Raw genomic sequence first — 19,039 nt, forward strand, 5'->3', positions numbered from 1 at the left:
AAGAGACAACGCACAAGGACTAATTCACTATATCGTTCACAAGTAGCCCCTATTTATAGATTTCTGAATCTCCTTCAACATCAGACTGAGCAACAATGACTAAAATATAACTTTTATTAATTACATATAAAAGTAATAGTTCATTAAATTAGCAAATTTTTTTTTTTAACTATTCGTAGATTGTGTATAAGAAAAAAAATTCTTAAACGCACTCTTCGAATAGTTAAAAAAAATTTGATAAACTATTACTTTTTAATGTAATTTATAAAAGTTATATTTTAGTCATTGTTGCTCAAAGTGCGCCACAAACAGACTCTTTATCATTTTTGTCAATAAGACAAATAAAAATGCTTGCTTGGCAATTTTTACACCTATGTGGACAAATTCACTTGGCACTCAAAGGGTTAAGCAACAGTTCCAATATAGAGCGTCAGTCAAACAGCACTGCTTTTTTTGACATCCAATGAGCTTCCTTTTACACTTACATAGCTGTGTCAGTTACCCAATCAGATGCAGCTGCCACATACTGTTCATAATTTCAAACTTAGCCAATCAGGTGCATTTGGCACTTACACACATTCATAATTACCCATCATTCTCGACTGTATAATATCCTACACTGAGACACCTGCTACACTGTCATGTTAAAGAGACCCTCTGCTGGGAAAAAGACATTCCCTTTAAGATAACGTCACAGGATACTCACTGCTCCTTTCATCAGGAAAGTGTTGTAGAAATCCGTAAAAGACTTTTTTCCCTCCTTGGGAGACAGGCTCCTTAGGATCTCCACGTGCAGGAAGCAGAGCTGCGGATGTACAGGAGGAAGAGAGGGTTTAGGTGAAGAATCGCACAAAGGAAACCTCATCCCACGGCAATGGCCTGTCCGAGTAGGGATGTGCTGCCACCTGCAGGTGATGTCATACGTCCAGGTGTGTGACCCCTTCACAGAACAGCGTCTATATATCCAGCACACAACAGCCTGGCTGCAGCAATCTGGCATTTTAATGTAAGGAAACCAACATCTCGCGCACAGTTAAAAACTAATGCAAGGTAGCTGGGAAAAAATGCTCCTCCATCTTTCTGTGGAGCAAACGCCCAGCTCCTAATGTGGACGTGTTTTTTTTTTTTTTTACTATCAATTTGGAGATTATCACATGGACCCCCAAATGAATGTACTGTACGTGGAGTAAAGTATGAAAAAGTTCAAAAGAATGCCCAAAAAAACTTTGATGAATCAACCTGGTCAACGATGCCACTAGGGTGTTGACCTTTGACTGTTGACCTATGGTCCAGATACCGATTTATCAGACTGGCCATCGACACCTTGGAGTGGAAGGTGGTATCCAGATGATAGTTCAACAGTGTCTAGTGCAGGGGTGGGCAAACTGGTCCTCGAGATCAACTAATGGTCCACGTTTTTTAAAATCCCCTAGCTGTGGCTCAGGTGTAGTCATTACTAACTGTCACATATTTTAAACCTGCTGCAGTCATTCCTACTATAGATCCACAGGTTGCCTGAGCTACATGAACTGTTGGTAGATTTCGAGGACAGGTTTGGCCACCACTGGTCTAGATAGACAGTCAAAAGATGTTTTTTTCACAATTTGTTCTATTTATTTTGGAGGCAAAGGCATCAAATTTGAAAACAATTGTACCGATATGCCCACTACGGCGCCAAAATGAACAGTAATTGAAGGTGTCCCTTTGACCAAAGTGGTTCGAGCATGCTTCAACTGGATGAGCAATCGTTAACAAGGACTATGGGGCCGTCGCAGACAGAACTGGCAGGGGAACAAATGGGAGAATGTTCTAATAACAAAAAAAAAACTTAAGTGTCTACAGAATATCTTGAATAATTTTGGGTGGAGTTGGTCACTAATAATCTGTGTAATCTGAAAACGGTTGTGTTCTACATTCTAATATAGAAGGTTGTGGAAGGATAAAAGGAGTTTGTGTTTTTTCAGATTTTCATTTTGTGTGCAGACGGTGCCAGCTTCTACATCTCACAGAGGGGTCGGTTCTTAAAATACAGATGGAGTAGAATGTATTGCACTAGTGGTGGGAAATCTGTGTTCTCACAGCAAACTGGGATTAATTCAGGATCTCCACTGAAAACGCAATAAAGACAGCTCGGGAAATGCATCTCAGCATGGGTGCAACTGAACAGATATTACACATTGTAATACTCAATTATCCCTGTAGAAACAATTATCCCTGTAGCAAGTGAAACACAGGAAAAAAGAAAGGATCGCCCTTTTATCAAAACCAGTATCTGTATACTGGCACTTCATTTTTAACCCCTTCCTGACACAGCATGTTTTTGCCTTCCTGACGGAGCCCTTTTTTTCAAATCGGACATGTATCACTTAAGTGTGGATAACTTTTTTTTGCTTTTACTTATCCCAGTGATTTTGAGATTGTTTTCTCGTGACACATTGTACTTCAAGTTAGTGGTAAATTTGGGTCGATACAGTCTGTGTTTTTTTTTAAAAAATACCAAAATTTCGTAAAAAAAATGGAAAATTTAGCAATTTGCAAAATGTTAAATTTTCTGCTTGTGAGACAAATAATCATACCACTCAAAATAGTTAATAACTAACATAGACCATATGTCTACTTTATGTTTCCATCATTATTTCAACTTCCTTTTAATTTTTTTGGACACTAGGAGGCTTACAATATGAATAGCAAATTCTCAAATTTTCAAGAAAATTTCAAACACTGATTTTTTTAGGGACCAGTTCAGTTCTGATGTGACTTTGAGGGACTTGTATGTGAGACACCCCCATAAATGATGCCATTTCAAAAACTGCACCCCTCACAGTATTCAAAACAGCATTTTGGAAGTTTGTTAACCCTTTAGGTGTTTCACAGGAATTAAAACAAAGTGTAGGTGAAATTTCAAAAAAAAAATTTTTTTGCAGATTTGCAATTTTAATACATTTTTCTAAGGAACACAGTAGATTTTACTAGAGAAATGTGACTAAAAATTGATTCCCCCAATTCTTTTGTTTTCATAAATATCCTATATGTGGCCCTAGTGTGCACGTTGACCAAACCACAGGCTTCATAATAGAAGGAGCACCTACTTGATTTTGGAGCCTCCTTTTTATGAGATTATTTTTTAGGCACCATGTAGGTTTCTAGGCACCATAAGATGCTAAAAGTTAGGAACCTCCCCCACAAGTGACCCCATTTTGCAAACTACACCCTTCAGGGAATTCATCTAGGGGTATAGTGTACATTTCAAACCCCCAGGGGTTTCACCAATTTTGATACAACTGGGCTGTGAAAATGAAAAAATTTAATTTTTCATTTTCACAGCTCAGTTGTATCAAAATTGGTGAAACCCCTGGGGGTTTGAAATGTACACTATACCCCTAGATGAATTCCCTGAAGGGTGTAGTTTGCAAAATGGGGTCACTTGTGGGGGGGTTCCACTGTATGGGTGCTTCAGGGGTCATTCAACCAGAATCTGTGCTGCAAAATCCAAATATCACTCCTTCCCTTCTGAGTCCTGCCATGCACCCTACTGGTATTTTTTGGTCACATGTGAGGCATTGCCATACTCGGGAGAAATTGGGGCACAGATTTTGGGGTGCTTTGTCTCCTTCATTCCTTGTGAAAATGAAAAATTTTGAGCCAGATCTGCATTTTTGTGTAAAAAAAAATGTAATTTTTTACACAAAAATGCAGTTCTGGCTCAAAATCTTTCATCACTGTGTTACCGAGCGGCTTAGCCGCCGGTAAAACAGGAAACGCTGTGATTGACTGTTCACATTTGAACAGCCAATCACAGCGATCGCCGACCGGGCAGCGAGGGGGGATGTCTGCTGTCAGGGACAGCAGACATCTCCAAACTGTCACCGCGTCTATAGACGCGGTGACAGTTTAAAACCATGACGTATATATACGTCTTCGGTCGGGAAGTACCTCCCGACCATGACGTATATATACGTCATATGTCGGGAATATCTTTCTATCTATCTGTCTATCACAGCGATCGCCGATCGGGGGGGGCATCCCTGCCCCCCCTGGGCAGCGAGGGGGGATGTCTGCTGTCAGGGACAGCAGACATCTCCAAACTGTCACCGCGTCTATAGACGCGGTGACAGTTTAAAGCCATGACGTACATTTACGCCATGTGTCGGGAAGTACTTCCCGACCATGACGTAAATGTACGTCAAATGTCGGGAAGGGGTTAATATTTTCCATGTATATTCAATACTGCGAACCTTTCAAGGCTCGATGGCCCTTTAAAGGTGTGCCTTGGTTGCTGTGAGGCACATTTGGGGTACAATATTTGTTTGTATCACCTCCTATAATACTGCAGTAGATTAGCATATATACCTTCCCCTTATTAATTATTGGTTATCCTGTATCCCAAGCACAAGAACCATTAAAAAAAAAACTAATAGAACAAAAGGTGATAATTCAGTAAGGAATCAAAATCAAAATATGCCCATTAGAGAAAGATTGTACTTTTGACACCCTTAAGGTGTGTACACACTTGTACAATTTAGACTATCCGCATACAATATATACAATTTGGACTATATAGTGCAGATCTGCACTATATAGTCTATGCAGCCAAGACTTTCTGGCTGCGATACGGGTGCGCGCATCCCTGTGCAATCTGCATGAGATCCAGATGAGATTTTGACTATATAGTCAAAATCTCATGCACATTGCACAAGTTTGTACACACCATTACTCAATAACCACCAATCTTGTTGGCCAGCCTCATTTTACTTGGGTGCCGGACGACTCGTCGACAGTTGGGATCCAGCAGTCACTATACAGGTGCCAAAATCTTGACTATTCAACTGCCCGACAGTTGGGATCCCGACCAACAGGGGCTATTCTCTCTCCCGGGGGTCTATGACCGAGCCCGCAGTGTGGCGAGTGCAGCAGGCCCGCAGGGGGCTTTTCTGCACTCTCCCCATTGGGATACCGGTGTCCGGGATTCATATGTCGGTGTACTGACCGCGGGCGAGTCACACCATACACATTTTACCTATACAGAATCACTGAGAATGCGGACTACCAATCCGTTAGGGCTTCATGACACTGCAGAGGTACTTAGTGCCTCATGCCTCAGTTCCGCTCATAGTGTATATGGAATGGGGAAAACTAAATCTGTACAATAAAGGAATTGCTACACCCGTGCAGGGCCAACAAGAGACAAGCAGAACATAAGTATTTAAACAATCAATAAATGAATACAGTGTTAACATCCTGCGACAATGTGGGAGGCACCACACGCACAGATCAGAGATTAGACACACCTGTTGTTATGGGGTTAAACATCTGACAGCAGCATGGGAGAGAGAGAGAGAAACATGTAAGCAGCAGCGGTGGGCACAGGAACTGACATTTCAGGCATTTACCATATTCATAACAATGACAGCCAGGTCATGTGACCACAGCAATCCTCTGCCTCCCCCACTGTGGTAGTAAATGCAGTACGCAAGGCCTGTCTCCCCCTACACATGAGAAACCGCATTATCTACTACCAGCTCACCCGTATCTTACCAGTGGGCTTGGGTCAAACTGCAGCACAACATGGTGCAGGAAGACCATAATATAGGCAGGATGGTCCTTCACTTGTTCTATGCTCTGGAAATAACTGCTCTGGTCGTCCACATTCTGGGGAGATAAGAGGAAGGACAGGTGAGTGAGACGGTAGTAGGAGAGAGAGAGGCGCGAGATGGTAGGAGGAGAGAGAGAGAGAGAGAGGCGAGAGGGTAGGAGAGAGAGAGAAAGAGGGTAGGAGGAGAGAGAGAGAGAGGCGAGAGGGTAGGAGGAGAGAGAGAGGCGAGAGGGTAGGAGGAGAGAGAGAGAGAGAGAGAGAGAGAGAGAGAGAGAGGCGAGAGGGTAGGAGGAGAGAGAGAGAGAGAGAGAGAGAGAGAGAGGCGAGAGGGTAGGAGGAGAGAGAGGCGAGAGGGTAGGAGGAGAGAGAGGCGAGAGGGTAGGAGGAGAGAGAGGCGAGAGGGTAGGAGGAGAGAGAGGCGAGAGGGTAGGAGGAGAGAGAGAGAGAGAGGCGAGAGGGTAGGAGGAGATAGAGGCAAGACGGTAGGAGGAGAGAGAGGCGAGACGGTAGGAGGAGAGAGAGAGAGAGAGAGAGAGAGAGAGAGGCGAGACGGTAGGAGGAGAGAGAGAGAGGCGAGACGGTAGGAGGAGAGAGAGAGAGGAGAGACGGTAGGAGGAGAGAGAGAGAGGAGAGACGGTAGGAGGAGAGAGAGAGAGAGGCGAGACGGTAGGAGGAGAGAGAGAGGCGCGAGATGGTAGGAGGATAGAGAGGCGAGACGGTAGGAGGAGAGAGAGAGAGAGAGAGGCGAGACGGTAGGAGGAAAGAGAGAGAGGCGAGACGGTAGGAGGAGAGAGAGAGGCGAGACGGTAGGAGGAGAGAGAGAGGCGTGAGACGGTAGGAGGAGAGAGAGAGGCGTGAGACGGTAGGAGGAGAGAGAGAGAGAGAGAGAGAGAGAGAGAGAGAGAGAGAGAGGGGCGAGACGGTAGGAGGAGAGAGAGAGGCGAGACGATAGGAGGAGAGAGAGAGGCGAGACGATAGGAGGAGAGAGAGAGGCGAGACGATAGGAGGAGAGAGAGAGAGAGGCAAGACGGTAGGAGGAGAGAGAGAGAGAGGCAAGACGGTAGGAAGAGAGAGAGAGAGAGAGAGGCGAGACGGTAGGAAGAGAGAGAGAGAGAGGCGAGACGGTAGGAGGAGAGAGAGAGGCGAGACGGTAGGAGGAGAGAGAGAGAGAGGCGAGACGGTAGGAGGAGAGAGAGAGAGAGAGAGGCGAGACGGTAGGAGGAGAGGCGAGACGGTAGGAGGAGAGAGGGAGAGAGAGAGAGGCGAGACGGTAGGAGGAGAGAGAGAGAGAGGCGAGACGGTAGGAGGAGAGAGAGAGAGAGAGAGAGAGAGGCGAGACGGGAGGAGGAGAGAGAGAGAGGCGAGACGGGAGGAGGAGTGAGAGAGTGAGAGGTGAGATGGGAGGATGAGAGAGAGGCGAGACGGTAGGAGAGGAGAGAGAGGCGCAAGACGGTATGAGAGAGAGAGAGAGGCGAGATGGTAGGAGGATAGAGAGGCGAGACGGTAGGAGGAGAGAGAGGCGAGACGGTAGGAGGATAGAGAGGCGAGACGGTAGGAGGAGAGAGGCGAGACGGAAGAAGGAGAGAGAGAGAGAGAGGCGAGACGGAAGAAGGAGAGAGAGAGAGAGAGGCGAGACGGTAGGAGGAGAGAGAGAGAGAGGCGAGACGGTAGGAGGAGAGAGAGAGAGAGGCGAGACGGTAGGAGGAGAGAGAGAGCGGCGAGACGGTAGGAGGAGAGAGAGAGAGAGAGAGAGGCGAGACGGTAGGAGGAGAGAGAGAAAGAGAGGCGAGACGGTAGGAGGAGAGAGAGAGAGGCGAGACGGTAGGAGGAGAGAGAGAGAGAGAGAGGCGAGACGGGAGGAGGAGTGAGAGAGTGAGAGGTGAGATGGGAGGATGAGAGAGAGGCGAGACGGTAGGAGAGGAGAGAGAGGCGCAAGACGGTATGAGAGAGAGAGAGAGGCGAGATGGTAGGAGGATAGAGAGGCGAGACGGTAGGAGGAGAGAGGCGAGACGGTAGGAGGAGAGAGAGAGAGAGAGGCGAGACGGTAGGAGGAGAGAGGCGAGACGGAAGAAGGAGAGAGAGAGAGGCGAGACGGAAGAAGGAGAGAGAGAGAGAGAGGCGAGACGGTAGGAGGAGAGAGAGAGAGAGGCGAGACGGTAGGAGGAGAGAGAGAGAGCGGCGAGACGGTAGGAGGAGAGAGAGAGGCGAGACGGTAGGAGGAGAGAGAGAAAGAGAGGCGAGACGGTAGGAGGAGAGAGAGAGAGGCGAGACGGTAGGAGGAGAGAGAGAGAGAGAGAGGCGAGACGGTAGGAAGAGAGAGAGGCGAGACGGGAGGAGGAGAGAGAGAGGCGAGACGGGAGGAGGAGAGAGAGAGGCGAGACGGGAGGAGGAGAGAGAGAGAGGTGAGACGGTAGGAAGAGAGAGAGGCGAGACGGGAGGAGGAGAGAGAGAGAGAGGCGAGACGGGAGGAGGAGAGAGAGAGAGAGGCGAGACGGGAGGAGGAGAGAGAGAGAGAGGCGAGACGGGAGGAGGAGAGAGAGAGGCGAGACGGGAGGAGGAGAGAGAGAGAGGTGAGACGGGAGGAGGAGAGAGAGGCGAGACGGTAGGAGAGGAGAGAGAGGCGAGACGGTAGGAGAGAGAGAGAGAGAGAGAGAGAGAGAGAGAGAGAGAGAGAGAGAGAGAGAGGCAAGATGGTAGGAGGATAGAGAGGCGAGACGGTAGGAGGAGAGAGAGAGAGGCGAGACGGTAGGAGGAGAGAGAGAGAGAGAGAGGCAAGATGGTAGGAGGATAGAGAGGCGAGACGGTAGGAGGAGAGAGAGGCGAGACGGTAGGAGAGAGGGCGGAGCGAGACGGTAGGAGGGGAGAGAGAGAGGCGAGACGGTAGGAGGAGAGAGAGAGAGAGAGAGGCGAGATGGTAGGAGGATAGAGAGGCGAGACGGTAGGAGGAGAGAGAGAGAGGCGAGACGGTAGGAGGAGAGAGAGAGGGGCGAGACGGTAGGAGGAGAGAGAGAGAGCGAGAGGAGACGGTAGGAGGAGGGAGAGAGAGAGAGAGGCGAGACGGTAGGAGGAGAGAGAGAGAGAGAGAGAGAGGAGACGGTAGAAGGAGAGAGAGAGGGGAGACGGTAGAAGGAGAGAGAGAGAGAGAGAGAGAGAGAGAGGAGACGGTAGAAGGAGAGAGAGAGGGGAGACGGTAGGAGGAGAGAGAGGAGAGACGGTAGGAGGAGAGAGAGAGGAGACGGTAGGAGAAGAGAGAGAGGAGACGGTAGGAGGAGAGAGATGAGAGTCAGGTGAGTGAGTCGGTAGAAGGAGTGAGATGGCAGACGGAGGGGAGCTGGCAGTGTATAGTGAGGTAGACGATATAAAGATGGAAGCTGTGTGATTGTAGAGGGGAAGTGAGAGTCAGGTGAGTGAGGGGGGGGGGGGTAATAAGAAGGTAGATGGAGGGAGCAATGAGCATCAGGTGAGTAAGATGTTACAGGGGGAGAGTAGTGACAGTCACCTGAGTGCGATTGTAGAGGGGGACGCAGGAAGTGTCAGGTGTGTGAGATGGGGGTAGGAGGTTATCACTGTGAACCAGGTAAGTGTGACGACAGAGAAGTGCAGCAGTCAGTATGAAGTCGGCCAGTGACCTTATATGAATGATAGTAAGCCAGGTGAATATAGACAGAGGTAGGAGTCAGACCGTAATATTAATAAATCTGATTGGTCCATTCTGTACATGTCTCTCACAATTACTGACCGGTTCAATATCGTTCTCAAAGTCCTCATCCTCTGCTCCAATGATCGATGTGGCGCCAATCGCATGGAAACCCTGCACAGGAACACATTTGCATTTTTTCAATTAAGCCAAAAACATTCAACAAAGTCAAATAATTAAAAATAAAAAGCAAACAACCCAAACTGTAGCAGATCGCTCTAGCGATGAACATTATCAGATCCCTGAACACCACACCAATCCTTATTAAAGCTACAATTTGATGTTTCAGTTTGAGTTTCATTAAAAACTGTAATTATTGCACAATTACAACACAAACAGCTCATACCTCCAAGATTCCCTTCTAGAATGAACTCTTCAATTAATTGGACCACGGGACAAGATTGCTCCCTGGTCCTGTGTCACATGACTGGCACTGGAAGCAAACGTGTTCCAATAGGAACGCATTCGGACTGTTCCTGAGGTAAATAACCTGATCTGAGGACCAATGACTTCTCCACAACGGTCATGTGATTACACAATAAGGAAACAGGAGTTTTGTTTTATGAATGCTCAAATCCTCTCTCTGCTTTATTCCATAGGATGTAGGGGGTTATTCTGGTTCACTCGCAAACGCACAATCACTCTCTAATGGACAAAACCATATGCACTGCAGGTGGGGCAGATGTAACATGTGCAGAGAGAGTTACATTTGGGTGGGGTTTGTACTTCAAACTGATATCCATATTGCAGTGTAAAAATAAAGCAGCCAGTATTTACCCTGCACAGAAACAATAAAACACCCAAATCTAACTCTCTGTACATGTTACATCAGCCCCACCTGCAGTGCATATGGGTTTGTCCATTAGAGAGTGATTGTGCCTTTGCAAGTGAACTAGAATAATCCCCTTAATGCCATGGTAAACTCTAAATAATTAAAAGCACCTTGGAGAAAAATAATAATGGGATAATCCCATGGTAAAAGTAAGGTAGTCATTTATTCTTCCAATAAAAATCAAGCGAGCTGGTGGCATTGGTAAACGATAGCAGCCTAATGTGTCTTTACAGGAGAACGTTTCCCACGGTCAGACAGGGTTAAGTGGTTTTGTATCCTGTAGCGATCCACAATCACCACTCGGAAATATACAAACACATTTGGAATAATGTAAAGTTATCCGCCCAGCATACCTACGGATCTCTGGCGGAGAGTAGCAGATACTTTAAAGAATACCATGTGGTATGAGTGGCAGAGGATTTGGGGTTATCTACTCTTTAATGCGGAGATGGGGAACCTTCAGCCCTCCAGCTGTTGTTGAACTACACATCCCAGCATGCCCTGCTACATTTTTGTTATGTGGCCCTGCTAAAACTGTTGCAGGGCACGCTGGGATATGTAGTTCAATAACAGCTGGAGGGTCGAAAGTTCCCCATCGATGCTTTAATATATAATAAACTTTGATTATAGCTTTCCGTCTAGAATTTTACCCCCTTCACATCGGCCACCCGGCAGTTTTGAGTGGGTCATTTTGCCGGGTGCAGCCTGACCCCAATTCACACCACCCGCAAATTACCGGTTTACAGCTTTTCAAGCCTGGAATTTGCTGAAAAACCCGGGTTTTTTTGTGGTTTGAAAGGGTCAGCACGGGAACTCCGACCTTGCTCTTGACCAGGGTCAGAGTGCCGGGATTTAAGACCTGTGTTGACCCTTTCAAACCACAGAAAAAACAGGGTTCTTCAGCAAATTCCCGGGTTAAAAAGCTTTAACCCGGTAATTTGCTTCTTGTGTGAAAGGGGTATTAGAGGGAGGTTTAGGAATTGGGTCATAGGGTCTTGCGTGGCTTCCCCCAAAACTACACCTCTATTTTTTTTGTTTTTTTAATATTCAATGCGGCTGTGATATTTGCAGATAACTGGATTGCTTCATCTTCTGTATTGTAATGTAAATGTCATTCATGATTGCATCATTTTTATTCTGACTACAAGTTGCTTCTACGTTTAACGAACTTTAATGCAAGGTTCCGTCTACTCATAGTATGGGCCTCATTCGGACATAAGTGCAGGACACATTTGTTCTCAAAATTGGCAAAACTCTGCTGCACTGCAGGTTGGGCAGATGTAACATGTGCAGAGAGAGTGATTGTGCCAGTCACATCGGGGAGCACGAGAACACTGGGCCAGTCACATCGGGGAGCACGAGAACACTGGGCCAGTCACATCGGGGAGCACGAGAACACTGTGCCAGTCACATCGGGGAGCACGAGAACACTGTGCCAGTCACATCGGGGAGCACGAGAACACTGTGCCAGTCACATCGGGGAGCACGAGAACACTGGGCCAGTCACATCGGGGAGCACGAGAACACTGTGCCAGTCACATCGGGGAGCACGAGAACACTGTGCCAGTCACATCGGGGAGCACGAGAACACTGTGCCAGTCACATCGCGGAGCAGGAGAACACTGTGCCAGTCACATCGGGGAGCAGGAGAACACTGTGCCAGTCACATCGGGGAGCAGGAGAACACTGTGCCAGTCACATCGGGGAGCAGAACACTGTGCCAGTCACATCGGGGAGCAGGAGAACACTGCCAGTCACATCGCGGAGCAGGAGAACACTGTGCCAGTCACATCGCGGAGCACGAGAACACTGTGCCAGTCACATCACGGAGCACGAGAACACTGTGCCAGTCACATCACGGAGCACGAGAACACTGTGCCAGTCACATCACGGAGCACGAGAACACTGTGCCAGTCACATCACGAAGCAGAACACTGTGCCAGTCACATCGGGGAGCAGGAGAACACTGTGCCAGTCACATCACGGAGCAGGAGAACACTGTGCCAGTCACATCACGGAGCAGGAGAACACTGTGCCAGTCACATCACGGAGCAGGAGAATACTGTGCCAGTCACATCACAGAGCACGTGAACACTGTGCCAGTCACATCACAGAGCTGGAGAACACTGTGCCAGTCACATCACGGAGCAGGAGAACCCTGTGCCAGTCACATCACGGAGCAGGAGAACCCTGTGCCAGTCACATCACGGAGCAGGAGAACCCTGTGCCAGTCACATCACGGAGCAGGAGAACCCTGTGCCAGTCACATCGCGGAGCAGGAGAACACTGTGCCAGTCACATCGGGGAGCACGAGGACACTGTGCCAGTCACATCGGGGAGCACGAGGACACTGTGCCAGTCACATCGGGGAGCACGAGGACACTGTGCCAGTCACATCGGGGAGCACGAGGACACTGTGCCAGTCACATCGGGGAGCACGAGGACACTGTGCCAGTCACATCGCAGAGCAGGAGAACACTGTGCCAGTCACATCACAGAGCAGGAGAACACTGTGCCAGTCACATCACGGAGCACGAGAACACTGTGTCAGTCACATCACGGAGCACGAGAACACTGTGCCAGTCACATCACGGAGCACGAGAACACTGTGCCAGTCACATCACGGAGCACGAGAACACTGTGCCAGTCACATCGGGGAGCAGGAGAACACTGTGCCAGTCACATCGGGGAGCAGAACACTGTGCCAGTCACATCGGGGAGCAGAACACTGTGCCAGTCACATCGGGGAGCAGGAGAACACTGCCAGTCACATCGCGGAGCAGGAGAACACTGTGCCAGTCACATCGCGGAGCACGAGAACACTGTGCCAGTCACATCACGGAGCACGAGAACACTGTGCCAGTCACATCACGGAGCACGAGAACACTGTGCCAGTCACATCACGAAGCAGAACACTGTGCCAGTCACATCGGGGAGCAGGAGAACACTGTGCCAGTCACATCGGGGAGCAGGAGAACACTGTGCCAGTCACATCACGGAGCAGGAGAACACTGTGCCAGTCACATCACGGAGCAGGAGAACACTGTGCCAGTCACATCACGGAGCAGGAGAATACTGTGCCAGTCACATCACAGAGCACGTGAACACTGTGCCAGTCACATCACAGAGCTGGAGAACACTGTGCCAGTCACATCACGGAGCAGGAGAACCCTGTGCCAGTCACATCGCGGAGCAGGAGAACCCTGTGCCAGTCACATCACGGAGCAGGAGAACCCTGTGCCAGTCACATCGCGGAGCAGGAGAACCCTGTGCCAGTCACATCGCGGAGCAGGAGAACACTGTGCCAGTCACATCTCAGAGCACGAGGACACTGTGCCAGTCACATCGGGGAGCACGAGGACACTGTGCCAGTCACATCGGGGAGCACGAGGACACTGTGCCAGTCACATCGGGGAGCACGAGGACACTGTGCCAGTCACATCGCAGAGCAGGAGAACACTGTGCCAGTCACATCCCAGAGCAGGAGAACACTGTGCCAGTCACATCACGGAGCAGGAGAACACTGTGCCAGTCACATCACGGAGCAGGAGAACACTGTGCCAGTCACATCGCAGAGCAGGAGAACACTGTGCCAGTCACATCACGGAGCAGGAGAACACTGTGCCAGTCACATCACGGAGCAGGAGAACACTGTGCCAGTCACATCACGGAGCAGGAGAACACTGTGTCAGTCACATCGCGGAGCACGAGAACACTGTGCCAGTCACATCTCAGAGCACAAGAACACTGTGCCAGTCACATTGGGGAGCACGAGGACACTGTGCCAGTCACATCGGGGAGCACGAGGACACTGTGCCAGTCACATCGGGAAGCACAAGGACACTGTGCCAGTCACATCGCGGAGCACGAGAACACTGTGCCAGTCACATCGCGGAGCAGGAGAACACTGTGCCAGTCACATCGCAGAGCAGGAGAACACTGTGCCAGTCACATCACGGAGCAGGAGAACACTGTGCCAGTCACATCACGGAGCAGGAGAACACTGTGCCAGTCACATCACGGAGCAGGAGAATACTGTGCCAGTCACATCACAGAGCACGTGAACACTGTGCCAGTCACATCGCGGAGCTGGAGAACACTGTGCCAGTCACATCGGGGAGCAGGAGAACACTGTGCCAGTCACATCGGGGAGCAGGAGAACACTGTGCCAGTCACATCGCGGAGCACGAGAACACTGTGCCAGTCACATCGCGGAGCACGAGAACACTGTGCCAGTCACATCGCGGGGCACGAGAACACTGTGCCAGTCACATCGCGGGGCACGAGAACACTGTGCCAGTCACATCGCGGGGCACGAGAACACTGTGCCAGTCACATCGCGGAGCACGAGAACACTGTGCCAGTCACATCGCGGAGCACGAGAACACTGTGCCAGTCACATCGCGGAGCACGAGAACACTGTGCCAGTCACATCGCGGAGCACGAGAACACTGTGCCAGTCACATCGCGGAGCACGAGAACACTGTGCCAGTCACATCGCAGGGCACGAGAACATTGTGCCCGTCACATCACGGGGCACGAGAACACTGTGCCAGTCACATCGCAGAGCAGGAGAACATTGTGCCAGTCACATCACAGAGAACTTCTTCAGGTCTGGACATTTCTATAATGTCACAATGCGGTGGCAAAATCTACAGATACCTTCGCATACTGCTATGCCATGACTTTTGGTCCAAATAAAATGGTGGCACAGGGGATATAATATCTGCATATAAATGGATCATGGGCTGTGTTGTGTGGAGTTTACATGCGTTTCACCCAGAGGCTCTGGTTTCCTTCCACACTCCAACATAAAAGGTAGGCTAATTAGCGCTAGTGGATGAAGGGAACAATAGGAATAATACAATATTCCATGTACCGCGCTACATAGCACGGCGACACCACACCAATAAATAATAAAACACTAGTACAAGTAGAAAGCGTCCATACAGCACTGACGACATGCAATCAGGTGTCAGAAGGAGACTCACCCCAGAATGCCCGTCGTCTTGATCCATCTTAGTTGATTATGAGTCGGGCGTGCCAGAGAGTGACCTAAAAAAATAAAATAATTCATTGTGTTTAAATACAGAATACTTAAAAAGAGATAAATCTATCACCACTTTATTTGTACAGTAAGTCTCCACAAATGATGCAGTATACAAATCTCACTAATTAAAACATAATTTAAAAAAAAGCACAAAGACAAATTGTGTCGGAACAAGTAGCACGTACTCTAGTACAAACTCTGCGAGGACAAGTATAACGTAAAACCGCAAGACTCGTGCAAACAAAAGCTGAACATAAAACAGGTACAAACAGAGTTACGGACATGAGCTATAAGGTAGAAGACAGTATAATGTATTATATATTTTATTATTTTTTCCTTCAACCTCTCTATACCTGTGAATTTCAGTCTATGGTCACTAGGTCATTGAAAAGGTGAACTTAAATGAGGTCAACACTCAAAAGGTCGAATTTTTTTTAGATCAACAGGGTCATTAGGTCGACACATTGGGTTGACATTGTGAAGGTCAACAGTCAAACGGTCGACATAGATTTTTCACTGTTTTTTTGGGCCGACATGTGCCAACAGGTGGTATTTCATGCCCTGCCACTCACTAGCACAAAGCGGGAGAATAGAATAGTGGGCCGAGCGTAGCGTGGCACCGCGCCCGAAGCATGGCAAGACGATATGGCGTCAATGTCGACTGTGTCAACACGCAGGACAAAAAACAGTTACATTTTGACTGTCGACCTTCCCAATGTCGAACTAACAACCTAAAGCCATGTCGACCTTTTGAGTTTGTCAACCTAATGCATATTGACGTTCCTGTGTTCAACCAAATGATCCCAATCAGTCTATCAATGCGGGTTCCTGTGAGTGACAGAGACATCGCAGTGGTTTCGGGGAATGGGAGCAAGCAGTTTTTCCATGACGTGTTAGGAGCGACAGACCGGTTACAATACGGAGGTGTTAATCCTGACCCTGATGTATCCCTGGGACCACATGATGCAGGAGACAGAGTGGGGCGGGAGAGAGGGTGAGAAGAGATCGCTGAGCAGAATCTTCTGCACATTGATGCCCTGCAGGGACTATGCAGGAGCCGGGAGTGGAATCCCAGGTATGCAGGAGACAGAACGGTGCAGCCTCCCCCCCTACCCACATCATACACACTCATGGCCATTCTGCACTCTGGAGAGGTGGCATTCACCAGGGTTGTCACTAGGGACAATATACACCCCCCCCCCCCCTTCCCTCAGGCACATGCAATGCTGAATACCAGCTGCTGTGTACTGGAGGGAGGGTATATCTGGAATGTGCTGCCTAATCCCTTGTCTCTGTTACATACAGCCTGTTCAATGACCTCTCATGCCAATGCTAACCCCTCGTGTCCTGGCAGTGCCTACGTTAGCTCTCAGACTGAGAAACTGTAAAACATTTCCCCCTCCCAGGCTATCCACTTCATTAGCCAGATTTATATTTCCACAGAAAAAAAAATGTAAAAAATGAAAAACCTCAACCGTAACAGCTTCTGAGGACTGGAAGCATTTCGCTGCCGCATGGTGGAATGTTCAATTAAAAATAATACGCACTCGCCAACTATTGTTTCCACTTCAGAAAGGTTTAGTAAAATGAATTCAGCACAAAATCCTCTTTTCATCTACCATTTACAAGAGATCAGAGGTGCGCACGCTTCTCAAGGGTCCCGGGAGGAAAATAGCTACCAAATTTAAAACCGGGTACACTGAACCCTGCCTTTAAAGCAGGCATGTCCAACCAGCTGTTGTGAAACTGCACATCCCAGCATGCCTTGCCATGGTTTTAGCATGCCCTAATAGCAAAACCATGGCAAGGCATGCTGGGACGTGTAGTTTCACAACAGCTGGAGCTGCCGATGATATCACAATTTGGAGCACTAAGATTTTGTGAACAGAAACCAGAGTGCACTCGGAACCAGTGAGACAAATGGCAGCACAGAGATAATCTCATCCACATACTGCGCCCGGTACCTTAAAGCTCTGTATAACGCCCCCAGTGCATGCACAGACACGTCTTCCCCATGAGTGTGCACATAGACATTTGCACACTAGGTGTACTAACACACATGCATTTATTTCCTGCGTACAGTAAAACTATGGCAGCTATGTAGTTAGCCAGCTGTAGATAAGGATGGAATACCCAGGTATGTGCCCAGCCCCCACCAGACTCATGTACAGCCCTACTGTCTGCTCTACTGGTCTCCCCCCCCCCCCCCCCCCGCTCCCCTCAACTGGAAGCCTGCCAAAGACATCACACACATTAAACACACAGTGGTGGCAACACAACACACACAGTGTGATACTTGGAGGCAATGCAGAGTGTGGGGAAATACAGCAGAAATACCTAGCGACATGTTTGCAGGAAGTGACTTAATTATTGATAGGGGAACAGTCGTCTAAGAATACCAATTGCTAGTTTAAAGCCAATCAAAATGATGGGTACTGCAATGTACTTTCACTTTGTGCTGTGACAGTATTTACTTTCACTTTGAGCTGTGACAGTATTTAGCCCACAAACTCTCCATCTCCCCAGTCCCTATCTGCTCCCACCTCCTATCTTCACAGCTCCCTCTCTCCATATCCAGCAAGTCTGAAACAGATCAGCGTCCCTGCAAAAATTGCTTTCACTTTCTGTTATGATATATTTAAGCGCACAATTTGGTCCATTGAGTGGCCTCTAGCTGTCAGTGGCGGTACTTCACCTCATAGAGATGAGGAGATATCGATGCTAAGGCCGGATGACATACCAGAAGAAAACAGTTTGGGGGTGAAGCGTACTTTGGGCCTTAAGTAATAGCCTGGGGGATGCAAGAAGGTGCGCGATTCTGGAGAGATAGCCCAGACTATTAAAGCGGCAATAATTTAAAAAGGCAAAACCACCCTGGTTTTGAGTTTTCTAGTACCGGTGCTTTAGAACAGCGTTTGCATCAATGTTTTTGAAACAGCAATAGTAATTACTGCTAAATCAGGCTGGTTTAGAATTCATGTTTCCAAAAATATTGGTCCAAGTAGGCAATCATGGGTAGTTCTGAAAGACCGACGTTTCATAAACTGCCCCGACGCATGATTAAATCAATGACTTTCATTATGTGTCGAGGCTCAGCATTGATCATTTACTAATTAAGGAGATGCCAAATTGCCTCATTATATGACAGGTCCGAGACCGGCATTGAAATACAAATTATATTTTTCCTGGCGCACAAACACAACAGAAAATAAATAAAAAATTGACAGCACCTTTAATCTCAGGTTCCCTTAACAATCTGGGCAGTGCGGGTGGTGTATAGGTTAGCATTATTGAACGGAGGTCGTGGGTTCACACCATGGAGCGAATTGTGTGAAGTTTGTATAGTATCCCCGTGCTTGAGTGGTTTTTTCCCCACAATCCCAAAATATACTGGTAGGTTAACAGGCTTTTAATAACAACAAAATAAACCGTAGACGCAGGCATGTCCAAACTATGGCCCTCCAGCTGTTGTGAAACTACACATCCCAGCATGCCTTGCAATCGTTTTAGCATTCCCTAATAGCAAAACTGTGGCATGATGGGACTTGTAGTTTCACAACATCTGGAGGGCCATAGTTTGGACATGCCTGTCCTAGAGTGCAAGTAAGTGTGTGTGTGTGTGTGTGTGTGTGTGTGTGTGTGTGTGTATACACACATGTTTAGGGCAGACTAGATGGGCCATGTGGTTCATATCTGCTTTCACAGTCTATGTTAAGACATATATACAATCGCAGGTTATTTTGCTACTGATGGTAACTTCACTCTGCAAAATTGTGTACACATCTTGTTGGGTGACTAAAAGTATTTGTAGTGTAACCAGGAATCCAGGCTGTTATTACTGTGCCTCGGGGTATTCCAGCTGGTTGT

General features: G+C 48.2%; 1 protein-coding gene across 6 annotated transcripts in view; it reads right to left on the reverse strand.

Annotated features, from left to right (window-relative positions):
* ARHGEF1 (Rho guanine nucleotide exchange factor 1) overlaps positions 1–19,039 on the reverse strand; it is a 73,783-nt gene that overhangs the window by 36,546 nt on the left and 18,198 nt on the right. For 5 of the 6 annotated variants that reach the window (XM_083162227.1, XM_083162226.1, XM_083162225.1 and 2 more), the window contains exons 2-5: positions 15,114–15,177; positions 9,333–9,404; positions 5,536–5,649; positions 707–805 (exon numbers count right to left, since the gene is read on the reverse strand). In XM_083162227.1, the coding sequence (XP_083018353.1) occupies positions 707–805; positions 5,536–5,649; positions 9,333–9,404; positions 15,114–15,140 (312 nt within the window). In that variant the 5' untranslated portion in view covers positions 15,141–15,177. Of the gene's footprint in view, positions 1–706; positions 806–5,288; positions 5,311–5,535; positions 5,650–9,332; positions 9,405–15,113; positions 15,178–19,039 lie in introns of those variants that run through there. The other variant, XM_083162230.1, reaches the window with a different exon arrangement.

Source organism: Crinia signifera, chromosome 19 (genome assembly GCF_055691185.1).
Source record: "Crinia signifera chromosome 19, ASM5569118v1, whole genome shotgun sequence".
Lineage (NCBI taxonomy): Eukaryota > Metazoa > Chordata > Amphibia > Anura > Myobatrachidae > Crinia > Crinia signifera.